Genomic DNA, 18,248 nt, shown 5'->3' with positions numbered 1-18,248 from the left:
TGATTCCAGATGTGAGTGCGATTGTTGAGGCTACCCATGCAACACCAGCGCCCGCGACCATCAGTCGGCCTGGAGGGAGTTCGGCGCAAACTTTGGAGCAGGGTAAGTCCCAAGCCCCGCAACCTTCCAGTTTCACGCCCGTGGTGTCAGGAACTTCAGCTCCAAGCACATTGTCAATTACCTCCTCTTCCGATTTGAATATGGCATTAACTAGCATCTGTGACAATCAACATCTAAAAGACAAAATTTGGAGGGGGGAATATGTACATGTAGAATTCGGAACCTTGTTGAAGTCGTCGCGCGACACAGGCTTGGATAATTCCTTTGACGAGACGCTTTTTACAATTGGGTCCAATGAGTCCCCACTTTGGCAGATTCATCCCCATAAGGAGGCTCCGCGTATTTCGTCTGTCGAGCAGTGCACGTCAGCGTATCTAGTTTTTGCATCTATGTATTTGTTGCGACATCCTACCCATGCTCGTTCGTTACTGAAGTACGTAGACACTATTCGATCCCCAGCATTTCGACATGTGGGATATGGTTGGCGCGAGTACGACATCCAGTTTCGACTGCGCCAGGCACATGTGCCGTCACGCTCTTGGGCAACTATTGATGTCGAACGTTGGCTGGTGCTGCTTGGTGCGCCCATTTCACACCAGCGTAATTTTCGTCCGTACCAGCAACACGAGCGTGCCCCCTCCACTGCCACCAACCCCTGGTCCGATTTCGGCCCTGGTCGGCCCAGTCGCCGGGGTTGGTCAACCTACATGTAACGACTTCAACCGCGGTCAGTGCAATCGCCCATTGTGTCGCTTCGCGCATCGCTGCTCCACCTGCAGGGAATTTGGCCACCCCGCAACCCGTTGTCGGGGAAACTCACAATCTCGTGTCACAGCACGGGTGCCGGCAGCTGGCATCAACCCCGATAAAACTAAGTAGTAAGCTCCCTTTTTTACGGGCTTACACTAATACTCAGGACTCCCACATTTTGCAAGAAGGGTTAGTACCTCTGCTCGTAATTGTGCATTTGCTCGCAAACATCCCAACATTCTGCAGTCAAAAAATGATCATGAAGTTGCTTTGGGTCGCGTTGCTGGCCTGTTTTTGTCCCAGCCTCTTCCTCATTTCCATTGCTCACCTATGGGCCTGGTGCCCAAACAGACTCGGGTGAATTTCGGTTAATCCATAATTTGTCATCCCCTATTTGGCAAATCAGTGAATGATTTCATTGATCCCGCAGACACCACCGTTTCATACACGAGTTTTGATGAGGCGATAACTAGGTTTACCATGCAGTGCCCTAATGGCTAAGTCGGATATTAAGTCAGCCTTTCGTTTACTTTCCGTCCATCCAAGCGATTTCGATTTGCTTGGTTCTTCCCATAACGGCCTATTTTATTTCGATAAATGCATGCCTATGGGCTGTGCTATATCCTGTGTTACGTTCGAGCAGTTCAGTACTTTCCTTGAGTACTGTACTCGTAAGGTGGCCAAATCTCCTAACATTGTGCATTATTTGGATGATTTCCTGCTCGTTGGGGCTAGTCATGCCGAGTGCGCACGTTCCCTCCAATCTTTCAGAGTAGTTTGTCAGCGATTTGGGGTACCCATCGCAAGAAAAAAACGAAGGTCCAGCTACAAACCTCACTTTCCTGGGTTTAGCGATCGATACGGTTGCACGACAGATTCAAATCACGACTGATAAGCAAGTTGCTTTACAAAATATAATTGTGAGTGTGCTCGATCAGAAGAAAATCACGCTGCGCAATCTTCAGTCAGTGGGAATAGGTGGCAGTATTAATGTTTTCAATGGCCGAGTATTCATCAGCCATTAATAAAATAGCAATCACAACTTTTGTGGCAATTCCAACCAAACGACTGCTTCGTGACTGCGTCTTCTTCAGAATTTTTTTCTCCCAACATCGGAAAGAATTTTGAAAATTTCAGCGAATAAATTGGCCTCAAACTGTTGATTTATTAAACATCACTACTGTTTTTTTTTCAAAAATGATTCCTGTGGTTCAGAGCTATTACTGACTGTTAGAAGCTGTAATTTTTCTTCAACTGTTATATGCTTTGCATGATACATGCATTTGTCAATGTGGAAAATTTAAATGAATTAAATGAATAATTAAAATTAAAAGTTTCCTGCAAGAGCAGTTCTAATGCATAGGCTACACTAACTACTCAGACCTCAAATTATAATACAAACATAACTCAAGTCACCATAGATTGTGCACAGCTTTGGAAATAAAATGGCCATGGCATCAATAGTCAAGAAAAAGGTGAAGCGGCAAGCTCCTTGGTGCGTGTGTGCGTGCGTAAATACCTGCAAGTCTGGACCATAGCCAAGAGACACACCTTTCAAAAGAGGACCCACAGGAATCGCGGACGTCCACGATTTTTCTAATATAGTTTTTGGAAGTAAAACGGGCAATAGAGGATGCAATTTTGGTCCCAGTTCAATCGGACTTTAGTCCACGCTTGAATAGAAACTGTCAAGATTTTGTGTGACTTTTTACACGACGACATTGGGCTGTGTGAGAAAATGCTGTCGATTGAAAGAAATCAAAAGAATTACGCCCTCAAGCGGTACAACTGCGGCGCATGACGTCACTGGCGCGAGGGTGACAGCCGGCCACGGCCGGCCACACGCGATCGGTCGCCATTTTTCGTCCACGGTTTTTCGATACACAAATGGACGAATTGGTTGTGCAACTTCAAGAGATTTCCCCACGTGCTCAAGAACATGTCGACGTGAAACAGTCATCGGAGTAGGTATTCTCCTCTTTTCCTATTCTTGCGTAATTTATTAAATAAAACTTCGTTCATCGGGCCATGCAGGCACCACATTTAACGTAGGCCTACGTTATGCGTTCCGAGACTGCGTTTACACGGTTTAGGCCTGTATGAACATGAATATGATGTAGGTTACCTGAATCTGCATCTGTGCTGTGTGAAAACATGGCAGACAACCCTTCTGAGTCGACATGCACTCTTCCAAAAATCATAGTTATTCAGAACTACACATACCCTAGAAAGTTAACTGTCATTGTTTTTCTCACACTAGTATGGATTGTTGTTCTGACAATCTTGTTTTTGTATTTCCAAATCCATGAACATGAAGGTGGTAAGTTGCATGTACCCTAGACAGCTAGAGCTTGCTCTACGTACTGTATACATGTATAACTTAAGTACACTGTACTAAACCATCCACATCCAGGCTTATTCTAGCATAGGCTAATAAATTTTGGAATTAACCTAATCTACCATCTATCTAGAGACTCAGTAACTTAAATCTTTACTTTTAAAATACTGTGCTCCATGGTTAGATTGCGTCACCTGCTGGCTAACTACGGTACTTATGCAATCATTTTGGCTCAACCATGAGAGTAACGTTGAGCGAATATCTGAATTAATTGATTAGTCATGATGATTTTGTCAACTCATTCCACTAATCATGGATTTGCAACTACATGTACTCAATTAATGGCTGAAATGGCACCAACGCGATTTTTATTCACTTTACGCAAGTATCTCAAATGATCAAATAATCATATTTAGTTTATTTGTTTGTTGTTTTGCAACTGTGCGATTAATGGCAACAACGTGAGTAATGCAGTGTGATTAGGTGGTTGTTGAGCAGTGATTACTACACTCAATGCCACACAATGACCCGATAAATGGTATACGGCTTAAACACTGAAGCTTAAATCTTAATCTGTTTTCAAGCACAGTGTTTTATAAAAATTACAGTTAACAGATAGCAGTGGATATTCATGTTTGAAGCCACAAGAGCCCACCTTTTGTCCTCTTTACATGCTGATGTAATTCTTTTTAAGTAATAAGTGTTTTCATTTGTTGTTTTGCTGAGCAGAAATTGGCATGACAGAAATGAACGCAACGAGTGCCACCATGAGGAGATGCTGAAATTTGCTGTGGCCTTGGCACTGTTCAAAACGTAAGACACTAAAAGAAATCAAATTGGTTAAAAGTGCTTGTGCAATTATGACATGTACTGTACATGTAAATATTTTCTTTAAAAGGCCAGTGCATGGAAAACACAAGTACATGTATATTAAAGTTTATTCACATTGGAGAAAAATTGTTTCCCTGTACAATGTTGTAGAAATTCATTTGAGAATGGAAATGTTTGATTTAGTGCCCAAAATCCATTCATCCAATTCTGGTTCAGTGGTTACTGAATTTAAATTTAGAAATATTTGGAGGGGGGGATTGACAGATTGGTTGTTTGGACACAGTTTGCATTACATGCATTTTAAATCACTCTTAGAGGCCAGCTGTTTCTTTGTGTGAAGACACTGTGCTTCTTTTACAGGATAAATACAATACCTGTCGTTTAAATAGTTTTTCCTCAAAAGAAAGAAATTTTGGGTTCTAGCCAAGATGAGATGTCACATCCTGTCCAAGTTCACATAAACACTTCTCCATTTGTTGAAATCAACAGGTGGGATTGTATATTTTGGACCATACAATTTTAATGATCTTTTGTCCAGACAAGTACATTTCCAGATTATTGGTTTTTTTCAGGAAAATGTTCTTTGCTTTTAACTGCTTGTCCAGTAACTGGGGCCACAACAAAAGTTAAACTTTCGAATGCCCTACATATTTTGCTGTTGATGTTGGCTGAAAACATCTTGACTTTTCTATGTTCATTACATCCACGTTCCTCAGGTACCTTTGGCCAACATGGACTTCCTGTAAGGCTAAAAGTTGTCTATGGGGTAAGACGAACATGGAAACAAGAGGCAGCTGTAGTAAAAAAAAAAATGATTGGTGGGTATGGGTACATGTAGAACTGGAGCCAGACAGTGCATGGGAAGGCTTCTATTGTGGCATCCTTTCAAGCTGAGCCAGCCACTTTCTCTGACAGAAGGTGGCAAAATCTTTAAATGGGCCTCTGCTGACTTTCTTTAAACATTCTGCATTGTTTATATAATTTTACTTATTTTGCATCCTACACCAATCAGATGCTTCCTTTATTATGTTTGCATGCATTATTTATGCAAATCATAATGTTAGAAAACATGTTAGAAACAAGCAAAAATTGGTTAGCCCCCTTCAAACTAAGATTAGCTACATGTAGTAGAAAACAACTGTGAAATTCATCCTTTCCTGTTTTTAACCCAACCATGTACCATCAAATTCAGATTCAATCAGGTTTGTATGGGCAGTAAAGGCAGAGCTAAAAAAAATACCCATTGTAAAGCTATGGAAATTTTCTAGAATTGTAAACTATGTTGTTATGAGTCCATTTGAAGAAAATCTTTTGCATTAAAATTCTTTGAATCTAAGTAAAAGTTTGCTCTAACTTTAAGTCACTCCTGTTGTTTTAGAGGGGTCTAAGTCTCCAGCCAGGTACATGTATGTTGCACTTTATCTTTGTTTCCCTGTACTAAAAAGGAAATGACCAGTTTGCTTAAACCTTGAACAATAAGAATTTTCTTTTTTCAAAAAAAAAATGGATTTTCAGCAAGAAAGATGTTTTCCTATGTTTGGTATTCTGCATTAGCACACAACTTATTTTCAAGTTCCACTTTAGCATTTTACTTAGGCATGGGACTTTTATCTAGATTAGCTGTTTCCTAATTTTCTTTGTCACTTTTCTGCCATTTGAATTTGTGAAAAACTGCACAGATTCTTGTTAAGAACCGTCTTTATTTCTTTATTCTTTTATTCACAAGTTGAATAACTATGCACTTGTAATTATGTTATTGCATGGTATCCCTATTTTTGCATGAGAAGTATTGTGAAAATACTCAAAAGCGGTATTGCCAAACATTAAGACTTGAGGTTTTGCTTGGTAGACAGAGATGGTTGGTATATTTGTCATTTGTGGAAGCACTATTCAGAAATCTCTGTTATGACAAGATACATGCTAAGGTTTTTGTAAAGAACTGCTTAGGTGACCTCAATGGCCAGAATACATTAGCTGAAACGTTGAACTTCACCTTAAGGTTCCTTTTAGTACACGTACATGTACCTCTTTAAAACAGATTTCCACTCGGTGCTCTCCACATGTACCTACCTATATCACTTATAATTGGATCTCATGGCCTCGGGTGCTCACCTGTTCAGATGACAAAAACCCTAATCAATGAACGTTCCAATATCATCTAGCTTACAAAATAACATTCATTCTCATTCCTTCAAAATCATCCAAAACCAGCTGGAGAATTTTGGAGATTTAGAAGGGTTAGTAATTGTTGAGGCTTTAATCAAAAGTTGCATTCTTTTTAAGATCGATGTATCTCTCTTAACAACATTTTCAAAAATTGTTTTGAGTGAATTCAAACACCTTTTTGGGGAAACAAGGTTCATATTTCCGATTTTTACCTTGAAAATGATGGTACTGAAACTAGTCTCAGTCTAAAGACCTCTTTTTGTTGGCCGTTAGTCTCGTTTTTGATATCCTGTTGCTTTGGTCTTGCTTCATTTTGTAAATTTCTGCTTTTCAGGCACACTGCTCAATATTTTGGATGCTCATTCACCTTCGTTTGGCGTACCATTTCGTGCCTTTGGGATACATGTGGTCCACAAGTCTTTAGCCATACTTATTTGATGGAATAATTACGTTACATGTACATGTACATGCACATCTTGCCCACGCCATATGTAGTACATGTAGGTTATGAAACATAACAGAAAATTAATGTAAGCATATGCACACTGAAAATGAAGTTCCTCCAATCTAAGAACTACTTCATAACCTTCAACCTTTGAGTATTGATCTCAGAGCATGTATTTTTTATATCCAGCTTGTTACATCAGTGACCTTAGGTGAGACCAAGTTTATAAGCACATTTATTAAAATGGAAATTTTACCTTTCTCGTGTAAAGATGATTGTAAATTTTGTAATTCGGTATTTTCTGGGGAAAAGTGGAAGTTAACAAACACAAAATTAATGCCAGCCAACACTGCCAAATTTTTGCAAAACCTTCCAATTCAGTTACTGAAATAAACTTTTGAATTTGAGCATATTTTTGTAATGTGTTGCCTATGATGTTTCTTGAAATAATTTGGTATATTTTTCAGTGTGGGATTTATAACATGCTGATAAGTACTGAGTCGATGTTTTGTCTAGGAGGGAGAGGTTGATAGGGTGATTTCATCATAAGTTTTATCTGACACTATATGATTAGGATGTACCGATACAGTACATGTACCTCAAAATTTGTACTTTTACATGAACTGAAACATTGCACTGCAAAAATAAATCTACGTTTGCATTTTTCAATTTCCATGTTGCCAAACATTTTGTTTTTCACACGAGACTAAAGAGAAGTCTTCAGTTGTTTTTTGAGACCTACTTTGCAAGCAAAGTCAACTACTGGGCTAGATGGGGGCCGCCATTATGGCTGATTATATAATAAAGGTTATGCGTAAAGGCGGAGTCTAACGGCAGCGGCATTTTATTGCATGGACACTCAGGAGTGGACCCTTTGTGCGTTCATTGTTTATGAGATAGGCTTATCCGCCGATGGCGCTGAGGCTAAGTCATCTGTTGTATATAGACAGAGACTTTTACAGGCATGGGACATGGTCGTCCACGTTTGTACATACAGATGCATACGGTTTTTTGGGGTTTTTTGTTTTGTTTTGTTTTTTTCTTTTTTTTTCTTTGGTATCACCCATCTCTTGATGTGTACAGTACGTTGTTGTCTTTCCGACTTGAATAAAGAATACAGGAAACACAAATGCTGAGTGAAGTCCTCAGTCAAATGGTCATTCACCGACTATGAAAAATTCTGGTCCGTCGTTTTTGAGTTGGACTCAAGAGGAAATAAACATCAGACAGAAAATCTTCATTTTTCCCTTTTACACTGCAGTAGCGTGTCGATCATATCGATAATTAACTTTTTGCATTTTTTCATTATGAGTTTTTAATTCAGAATGTTAAATAGGGACCCTCTGCTGTTTTACATATGTTGCATTGATTAACAACATACAGGTCCGCATTTGCAGGCCTTTTTTTGAAAGTGTATCCTGATGTCTGGCCACTGTTGTTAGGAAAATAAACCGTTCAACCTTTTTTCGTTTTTTTTCACCCTGACCTCGAAGTCTCAAGAGAATGCTTGCCGGATCTGATCTATAGCCTATAGGCCTAGCTCCCAGAGGCGGAGGCACACGCGCGCAATAATAATGCAGTTTGTAGCCTAGTCTGCCATGCATGACTAGTCGACTGCGCGCGCGTGGTGCGCACAGTGGGTGCCATTTTGTCCACGTTGATTTAGTACCGGAGCGATTAGGGATGGTACAGTGTTAAATCTGCATGGTATGGCCGAGTAAGTTGCCGTAACAAGAGTTCCAGAGAAGGTGAGTTTTTATTTCTGCTTTTGCGTTTGCTTTTATGTGTGATGCAAACTGTCATGCATCGGTTTAAATACAATCAAAACCATGTCTTACAGAAGAAACGGCATAGGCATACATGAACGTGTACTTTACGTACATGTATTGTACATCGTGCAGGGCCATGCATGATCAAGTCGTACAAACGTGCACTTTGGTACGCAGTCGCAGCAACTCCGGCACGGCCGACACGTGGACCGCGGTTTTTGTCACGTGGTACACGTATTTGCAGAGAAACACTGCATGTTCATCATGGCAGGCCCTGCTTATTCGGCAAATAGTGCAAAAATAACAGCTATTCAGCATTATCTGAAAAGATTATTATTTGTGTTTTTCTCCTCTTTGTTTGGAGTTTCGTTTTGACAATATTGATATTGTTCACATTCATGACATTGGCTTTCCAGTTGCAAAGTGGTAAGTTTTGTGTACAGACAATAGCCTAATAGGAGGTAGGGATTACAATCAGATAGGACTAGGGCTTAGGCCTGGTTTACTTTAAGTGTAGCAACATATACTCTTAAAATCACCTGTTTAATGTTTGGAAAAGTGTCATGGGGTGGGTATAGTACTGCATGGGTCTTTTGCAAAACACAGGTTTTGATTTAGATAAACAAGTTAAAGGGGCCAAAGAGAATTTTAATATTCCTTTTAATTCAATGTCACAAAAATTTCCCATACAAGAAATTGTCTCTTGGCAAATTTGTCCAACCGCTTCTTCGCAATGCAGTGGCCAATTTAGGTCGTCCACGTATTATTTTCTTTCTTTTTCCATGTAATATTTTATGTATGTACAATTAACATGCAACACAAACCAGACCGTATGCTTTTTAGAAAAAGGTGCACCGGCCCTAGAAAAACAGTCAGCCCACAGATTGATAGTCCAGTTGCTAGTCACACACCAATGCTGCACTACATGGATAACCCTATAGTGCAGCAGTCCACAGAGTGATGGTCCAGTTGCTAGTCACACACCAATGATTTATCCCTGCAGTACAGCAGTCCACAGAGTGATGGTCCAGTTAGTAGTCACACACCAATGATTTATCCCTGTAGTACAGCAGTCCACAGAGTGATGGTCAAGTTACTGGTCATCACACGCCAATGAAATCCCTGTAATACAGCAGTCCACAGAGTGATGGTCCAGTTACTAGTCACACACCAATGATATCCCTGCAGTACAGCAGTCCACAGAGTGATGGTCCAGTTACTGATCACACACCAATGATATCCCTTTGGTACAGCAGTCCTCGTAGTGACTAGGCCAGTTTCTAGTATGTCACAATTTGGCCGTTTGCAAGTTGCAAATGAACATCACCGATCCCTGTCCGCATGTAATTGGACAGATCTGACAACTTTCAAGTGTATTCTTAGTAACTTTACATCTATGTTAATCATTTTGAGTTTTGTAGGTACGTAATTGATTAATTTGTTCATGGTTCATTTATTACTCCATGGAACCAATTGCCTTTGTAGGCATGGCATCCAGTATTGAACAATTTACTAAGCAAAGTGACATTAATTACACCCGGTTGAAGTTACGTGAATTTATCTTTTGTACTATTTACACATTGTAAACAGGCTAGGCTCTAGAGCAAGTTTTCGGGGAGGGGCAAGGGGCTACATGTAGATCCTTTGAGCATTAATTGCCAGGATCTTTCAGCTGATCCTCTCCTTGTTTATTCCCCCTTATCACCTTTTGACCTTTTCTGGACATGCATGATGTCATAAATTTGATTCCTTGTTTGTTTTTCAATTAAATATTTCGTGAGTGTATTTTAATTTTTTATTAAGGAGGAGTTTTATGGGGCTATACACATTTTTTTTTTGGGGGGGGGAGGTTAGAGTCCCCTGAGGAACTGTGCCTATAGCTGTGTATGTATTTGTTTGCAAAGTCTATTAATACTTATTTTCTGAGCAGAATATGGCGAGACAGCTACGAACGCGACGAATTTCACCATTACAAGCTGCTGAGTTATGGTGTGGCCTTAGTACCGATCAAAAAGGTTTTGAGAAAAGGCTGGTGAATAGATGCATTAGTAAGAAACCAGAATAAGATTGTTAAGTGCTTTTGAAGGTGATACAACCTTTTATTTTTATAAGTGCGTGGTAAAAACACTGTATGTTCCTACACATGAAAAGTTTAATCATGATGTTAAAGTTTTACCATTAAGAAATTACCAATACCAGTTGAAAATATGTATGAGTGCGGTCAATTTGATATTAAGCTACATGGTGACTGTCTCAATGAACCAGAAACCTTTGAACTTGACATTTCCCTGCAGAACTTAACCACACGTTTGAGTTCAGAACTTAGCGTAATCATAACTACATGTATATAGAATCAGAACTATAGGCATGTGCATGTATGTATTACACGGAATACATGTACACTGTACATGCACTTACATATGCATGCACTGACTTTTCTGGTACCCCGCGTCTAAATTTAGAACATCTTACAATTTGAAAAAGAGACAATCCCACACTTTTGTCCAGGGACTATAATCACCCCTTTAACCAGTGAGAATATCAAACTTTGCAAATTTGGTGATACTTACTGCCAGTAATATTGTTTCCACTACAGTTTTCCAATCTGGTGAGAGCCCACAGATCACTAAATGATCATGAGTTACCTTGTTTTTTCTTCATTTTTACATTTTATGTTAATGTAGGATATGGACTTTTTGCAACCAAGGCCTTCAGCAAAGGGAGCTTTCTCCTTGAGTATAGAGGAGTCCTTACTAGTCCTGAAGAGAATGATGTGAATGACATGGACTATGTGTATCATTTTTTCCACAAAGGTGCCGCATACAGGTCAGTTTATTTTATTCTTGTTACAATATGAACGCATAGCCTCTAGCTGTTGCATTTTAGTGTATATCCTGCTATAGCCAGATGTTATTTGGAAACTAGTCTGATTAAATTGAAATTCAAGGATTTGTCACAAATTGAAACTGGTGAATTACCAGTTATTAAGTCACAAGACTCATGTTTCAGTTCAATTTTTTTCAATTAATACAGTTTTCAAATTGATATCCCTCAACTTGTTTGATAGTCATACAGATACATGTATATGAAAATTGCTCTTGGGATTTTCTATCATAAGCACAAATGTAGAATTTAGCCCCCCACAGCCTCTCAAAAAAGTACCTAAGAACCTAATTTTTTTTAATTTTTCCAAATACCTGTGTGAGTTATATAACAGTGGAACAGTGTGAAGATAACATAATGTCATGATTCTATATGATTATCTTAAGTGGTACTAGTAGTAACTGCAGCTCGCAAATCGACTCTTTTTCGACTTTGACTTTGACATGTCGATTAGTAAAGCTGCAGGTGGTAGCTAGCTAGCTAACTAAACATGGATTGCCCATGTAAAACAAAAAATCATGGCCCCCTCATGACCCTGCACAATCGTGCCCAAAAAGTGACTCAATAAAGGTTTTGATTGTCCTAATAATCACGCCTACTTATCTTCAAGAACTCAGCTACCATCTGGTACTTCATAAATTCTGTCATTTAGTTAGGCAACCACCTGCACAGCTCTACTAATCGACATGTCAAAGTCGAAAAAGAGTCGATCAGTGAGCTGCAGTTACTACAGCTAAAGTGGTACATGCCAAAATATAAATTTACTTCATGCAAATGTTTTTTTTTGGTGTTTCAATTCAAAGTTACAAGTGCCCAAAACCACAACTCTTTAAAAATATTTACATGTACTAGATTAACTTGAATAGCCTAACATTATGAAACGTGTTTTTGAAATTGATTATTTAACGCAACTGCCCCTGGATTATTTGCCTATGGGAAAGTCAAATGCAGCTGTATGGTTTGTTCCTAAAGTAAACTTTTATAGGATTGAAAATAAATGAGTCTTGTATTCTTGTAGTCACTGCAAACAAAAATCTGTAAAATTACAAAAAAGAGTACTAAAATATGCATAAACCTAGAATTATATGTATTGGTTCATTTTCGGTTTTCTTTTATAGAATTGATGCGTCACAGCAAGATTCATGTTTGGCAAAGTGGATCAATGATGACCGCAGGCATCCAAACTGCACAATGAAGAAGATGGTTTTTGAAACAAGCAAAGAACCCCACCTCTGCTTATTTGCTTTGGAGGATATAGACATAAACACTGAACTGCGGTATGACTATGGAACACGAAACTTGCCCTGGAGACAGGTGAGCAAAGAATCTTTTCATTTCTTATATAGATTTTTTCGAAAATTCTTAGATGGAAAAGTTGAGGCATGATAAGGGTGCTTGAATGGGCCACTCCCTTAGCCATTTCTAGTGTACACCAATGTAGTTCTGGTGTCCTTTTGGTGCATGCTCAGTGATACCTGCACTAGAAGTACACCAATATCAACTTTACACCAAAGTACACTAATAAGGCACCAAAACAGCACTAAATTGTCTCAGCTCGCCTATGTGCAGCGATCGAGTTACACTTAGTAAATTTGGGCAAGTTAATTAATATCTTGCCTCGGCACTTTATCTCACCGTGGCGAGTTAGTACGTATCTCTTTCAACTTTCCGAAATTTACTAAGTGTAGCTTGCCACGGTGAAATATCATCTCACCATGATGAGTTAGTATCTCGATTGGCCATGGCAAGCTGGTAACTTCAAAAAAAAAATTTGTAAGTGGCTCTTATTTACATGCTTCCATGGCATGGTCAATTTTAGTTATTCCTGGAAGCACACTTGACTTGACTACAATGTGATCCCGTTTAGAAATCATGTCATATTTTACTTTAAATTATACATGTATGTTCACCTTGTATAATTTCAGAAAGAGTGCAAGGAAGCACACCAAGGATGCAGTAATAACCCACCATTGTGTGTTTGGTCTACTGTCAATAGTCCCAACTACACTTTTCTAATTAAGAAAAGTTGGTGATGAATGCTGAAGTCTATTTTATTTGGGACTTGTAACTCATGCCAGATTCTCCATTATCAAGAATTCAATGTAAGGAATGCATAGCACCTGTAGATCTACTTAACACAGAATGGGTCAGTGGTTATTGTTCTGGGCTGAATACCTCAATCAAGCCTACCAGTCCTGAGATTCCTAACCCTTGTAATCCTTGTAATTGGAATGTTCAGCTCTTAAGTGTTCTTTTATTGTACTTTAATTGGATCTTTCCGAATGGGGTAAATACCTATTGTGTAAATAGTGGATATATAAGGATTAGCATGCCTAGTTTCGGTAGAGTGCCACATTGACACGGTGGGAAGTGGTGGTGTTTGGACGGCCTGGCAACGGTGACTCTGATGGCCACAGACTACCGGACAGCTAGCTACCGCAGGAGCTACACTGAATCCTTCCAGCATCCACCACCACCACATACCCACCATTCGTGTCAATTAATTACTTATATCTGTACACTTCCTCAAATCGGCCAAGACCAGGGGCTTTTACGTCCGGTACTCTCAAGCTTCCTGTAAGTTAACCTTTGTTCAATTGTTTGCATGGCTTTATTTTGTTGCATTTTTGCATGCTTTCCTTATGTTTAATTGAGTTGATGCAATCAAAAGTTTCATTTTGCTAAGTGCGTGTTTGTCGTTCTTTTGGTTTCCAACACGCAGGGTTTTCGGGCTTGGGCTCAGCTCAGATTTGAGGAAGGCAATCCATCGACACTAATTTGTTTTTTTTTGTTTTTGTTTTTTTATATTCTTTTTGGATTTGTATATAAGTTACAATTTGTTTAATTTTGTCCATCGCTATTACGTTTCAATTGATTTTGCTTTTTTGCAGTTGCAAAAGCTTGTTCATTTCGTTTCGCAATCCATTCATGTTCGTTTATTTTTCCGTTTATTTTGAAGATTATATGTTCTGAAGATTTCTGTTAAAGCCTCACAGAATTAAAACTACACTTGTAATTTTGTTCTGAACACTTGGTTTGCTTTGTCAATTTGTTATTAATGTCTTGCTTGGGCAACTTCCAACCACGCCATCCCACAATTCACATTCCATCTGTGACATCTACCTTATCGGTTCAGTCAGCTAGTTGTACTGCCCCACCACCAGGAATCGCTGCTGTAATATCACCATCAGAAGGGTGTGCTACAAATGTCTCTAATGTAAGCGCTTTTCCAACACCAAAGTCCACAAGCACTGCTCCTGCACCACAGTCTTCAAGCGCTGCTCCTGCACCACAGTCGTCAAGCGCTGCTCCTGCACCACAGTCTTGAAGCACTGCTCCTGCACCACAGTCTTCAAGCGCTGCTCCTGCACCACACTGTGAAGCATTACTGCCTGCTGTTGGAGAATGGCAAGTGCAGCCCTCACGCTCAAGGAAAAACAACACTGATGAATCATCAGATGAATACTTCACTGATGACAATGATTCTGACTTTGTACCTTCATCAGAGGAGTCTGAAATAGTCGCAGAGTCATCTGATGAGTGGGAAGCAGACATAAGACCTTCAAGCCCCATCTTGCCAATACCAGCTGGGACAAGTTGGCGGCTTCCTGATTCTTCAAATCTTACCGCATCAAATTCTTTGCGAGCTGATAAACCAGTCAGTAGCAATTCAGTCTCCAGCTCAAAGCACATTGAAGTGCTTACAACATCAAATGAAGAGGGTAAACGCCACTGGGACAAGCCACAATACTGTCCATTTTGCCAGAAGGAACAGAAAAAACTTCCACGTCATTTGATGACTCCATTGCATAAGGATGAGCCCCAGGTTAGGGCTTGGCTCAATGAAACTGACATCCAAGAAAAGAAGAAGCAGCTCACACTCATGCGAAACTACGGCAATTTTCTACACAATTCATCTGTTTTGCAGGAAGGAACAGGCACACTTATTGTGGTTTATCGGCCCACGTATGATGTCAGCCCGGAGGATTATCTTCCTTGTCAACATTGCTATGGTTATTATGCTAAATCAGATCTCTGGAAGCACAAATGTTGTCAAAAGCCAGTTCATTGTAAGCCAGGAAGGATGCTTCTCCCATCTACACCTGGGGTTAGTAAGCGGACACATGAAATACTGTCAAAAATGAACACTGATGATGTTTCCCGGCTTGTCAAATCTGACCGGTTGATAAAGATGTTTGCTGAGAAGTTAACAATGAAGCACGGTCACAGTGCTGACCAAGAAGGATATATAAGACAAAGGGTTCGGGAAGTTGCCCGGATGGTCTTAGAATATAGGAATATGACAGGCACAAGAAATGCTGCATTGGAAGAACTCATATGCCCCAGGAAGTTTGAAGCTGTTGTGTGTTCAACAAGATTGGCAGCGGGATTCAGTGAAGAAACCCATATCTACAGCACACCCAGTCTTGCGCTGAAAATTGGCCATAGTTTAAAAACTTGTGCCGAAATTCTGTGCGGGGAGGCCCTCATGACAGGTGACGATCTCCTGGAAAAGAGATGTAAAGCGTTCGTGTCACTGTATTCAACCCAGTGGGAAGACAAGATTAGTCATCATGCTTTGCGAACTCTTCACGAAGGAAGAAGAAACAATCCCAAGCTCCTGCCATTAAAGGAGGACGTAGGTATGTGTGGTGCAAAAAAGCCAGCATACCTAAGAGTTACTAGGTTAAGAAAGCATATTGCAACCGTTTCGCAGATTATGAATCTACAAGAAAACGAGCTTGACCTTCTTGCCGGCTTCCTTGGCCATGATCTTCGAACTCACCGTCAATTTTATCGCTTACCAGAGTCCACACTGCAAGTAGCCAAAATATCAAAGGTCCTACTGAAGATGGAAAAAGGGGACATCCGGGGTCTACCTGGAAAAAGCTTGGAGGACATCCAACTTAATCCCTCAGAAGGTATTTTGATTGTTGTATTATTTTTGGCCTGCCGGACATTTAGTGGAATACTGTTTACTCAGTGATTTCCCCAAAAGCTTGCGGAAAAAAAACACAGGCTTACATAGGTCTGGAATGGAACCCACGACCCCCTACTTAATAGCGCAGATGTCTTAACCATTCAGCTACCAATGTTGTCTTGCTGCTTTGAGTCAGATTTTGCAGCAGGTATTACGGAAAAAAATTTTGAAATTAACATTTTGACGCAACTATGTCCTTAGCAACTGTAATTTATTTATTTCACAAATGGCTTTTACCAGTGAGGTAGATCCATGAGGGTATACGATCAATCTACTAAATACCGAATCTACTAAATACCATGCAGATTAAGTTTTTGAAATTCCAAAAGAGCGAGGCGTGCACTATAACTTTGGATATGTGTAATGATTTTGCCCACCTGTTTGATAATTTTACAAGCATACACCAAAAGCAGATTTTAATTTGAAAGCTGAGGATCTGTGCATCTACAGCTGGACTTGGACATTGAAATAATATCACTAGGTGGGGGTTGAGCTGCTGTATGGCCACAATTTCTTTGATTTTGATATGGATCATTAGAATGGTGCACCTCCAGCCAAATGAAAAGGATGCCCTCATTTTTGTATTTTATCATGACATGGTAAATTACGTACCAGCACTGTTCTTTTTAGAGTACAACACTGATGAAGAGTCTGACATTGAATCTGATCTGTCTGATGCTGATCAGCCGGAAGATCCACCAGTATGCCCGCAAAGTCGACAAAATGGTATGGGCTGCTTGAAGTTGCAGGTTATGCTAGTCAAAAAAACAAGTTGATTTGGTAAATCTAAGGTTCATAAACAGTTTCTGTTTGAAATTGAAGTGTCCTTTGGGATTTTGATGTAGTTGTTTTGTTTTTATTTTTGGTTTTGAGCATTTTGTTCCTTTGCATTGGCAAGGTGCATTGCACTCAAGCTTTTTAGATTGACAAGTCAGGTTCCTTTTTTGTACTACTTTTCCAGTGTGCCCAATAATTTTCTTAATAGCCACTGAGAACAATTGACATCACTCACTGTTCTCTTTGCTGCATCTTTTTTCCAGTTGTGTAGAAATGTTCAGCCCCTTATGGCATAGCTGGTAGTTCATCAATAAATAGTTCTATTTTATTGATGGATGGGGGAGCTTCTATAAAATATTTTCGAGGACTTTGATTAAAAGTATTGGTATTACACAATTGTTCTTTTAGGTGCATCTAATCAACAGAGATCTGAGGGTCAGAAAAAGAGAAGGGCTTGGACTTCTAGAGAAAAGGCAGCTGTGGTCCAACATCTTCGTGGCTACCTACAGAGTCGGAGGGCGCCTGGAAAAGCTGCCATCATGGTACTACTCATGGCTGAGCCAACCACCTTTGCGAACAGATCCTGGAGAAACGTAAAAGACTTTGTCCGGAATCATATAAGTAAGAAGGACCCTTTCGGTTTTCTCAACACTTAACTGCATTTCAATTGTCATTTAGCTCACCCTGGGGTGTTTGTGTAACACGTAAATAAGCAGCAGACAGCAAATGTCATCTCATGCTCTCTGAATTTACTAATAATTCAGGTACAAAAGCAAAGCTAGTACAGACATGGAAGACCAATGTAAGGGAGTTTGGTGCCATTAACTAAAACAGATTTGCTTGAATTATTGAATTTGTTCCTATTTTTTGTGGATTATGAAATGTACATTGTCTAGAATCAATAACCAAATACCTACAGTACATGTTCGTCATCAGTGAGACAAAATGCAGAGTTGAGAGTAATTATCAATTCTTGTACATGTGGCCCTGAACAGTCTGACCCCTGCATGATTCTATGTGGACAATTAAAAAAATTTTCATTTCTGTTTTTTGAAGCAGCACTTAGCAGAAATCTGAGATACCGAGTATGTGGGACGGATGAGTAGTGACTCTATAGGGGACATTTAAAGCAGTCCTGAGCATCATGGTCCAGTTCCTCTGAGATCTTTTTGCCGGTTAGCCCTTTCATACAAGTTATGAGAGGACTATTAGGAGAGGGCAGTTTGTCATGAGTCATTGCAAAAAAAA

The 18,248-nt window shown here is 39.7% G+C and overlaps 2 protein-coding genes, 1 long non-coding RNA gene and 1 pseudogene across 4 annotated transcripts; all 4 read left to right on the top strand.

The window, feature by feature from the left end:
- The first annotated feature begins 200 nt into the window (after positions 1-200).
- LOC147798559 (uncharacterized) lies at positions 201-939 on the top strand (annotated as a pseudogene).
- Positions 940-2,311: 1,372 nt separating this feature from the next.
- LOC110990639 (uncharacterized) lies at positions 2,312-7,259 on the top strand. 2 transcript variants are annotated; one of them, XR_002599901.2, is made up of 3 exons: positions 2,312-2,774; positions 3,878-3,961; positions 4,696-7,259. It is a non-coding gene; the product is annotated as an uncharacterized LOC110990639 (long non-coding RNA). The 2 variants fall into 2 exon arrangements; XR_002599900.2 differs by having other exon boundaries at positions 2,312-2,778.
- Positions 7,260-13,284: 6,025 nt separating this feature from the next.
- LOC110990638 (uncharacterized) lies at positions 13,285-18,242 on the top strand. The gene is made up of 4 exons (XM_087138801.1): positions 13,285-13,819; positions 16,051-16,164; positions 16,854-16,949; positions 17,409-18,242. The coding sequence occupies exons 2-4, from the start codon at positions 16,095-16,097 to the stop codon at positions 17,654-17,656; spliced, it is 414 nt and encodes a 137-aa protein (XP_086994927.1). The 5' UTR covers positions 13,285-13,819; positions 16,051-16,094; the 3' UTR covers positions 17,657-18,242.
- Positions 13,810-16,070, top strand: LOC147798558 (uncharacterized; the record flags this gene model as incomplete). The annotated part of the gene is made up of 1 exon (XM_087139236.1): positions 13,810-16,070. A coding segment is annotated over exon 1 (1,032 nt), but the record flags the coding sequence as incomplete, so codon positions are not given.
- Positions 18,243-18,248: the final 6 nt, after the last annotated feature.

This window comes from Acanthaster planci, linkage group LG07 (genome assembly GCF_054643075.1).
Source record: "Acanthaster planci isolate LZ-2023a linkage group LG07, COTS_SCS, whole genome shotgun sequence".
In the NCBI taxonomy this organism is placed as follows: domain Eukaryota; kingdom Metazoa; phylum Echinodermata; class Asteroidea; order Valvatida; family Acanthasteridae; genus Acanthaster; species Acanthaster planci.
This window is presented reverse-complemented; position numbering and strand designations above follow the sequence as displayed.

Coding starts and splice junctions, on each gene's coding strand:
- LOC110990638 (XM_087138801.1), top strand. CDS start 16,095: ATGGAAAAAGGGGACATCCGGGGTCTACCTGGAAAAAGCTTGGAGGAC. Junction 16,165..16,853: donor CCAACTTAATCCCTCAGAAG/GTATTTTGATTG, acceptor TGTTCTTTTTAG/AGTACAACACTGATGAAGAG. Junction 16,950..17,408: donor CCCGCAAAGTCGACAAAATG/GTATGGGCTGCT, acceptor TTGTTCTTTTAG/GTGCATCTAATCAACAGAGA.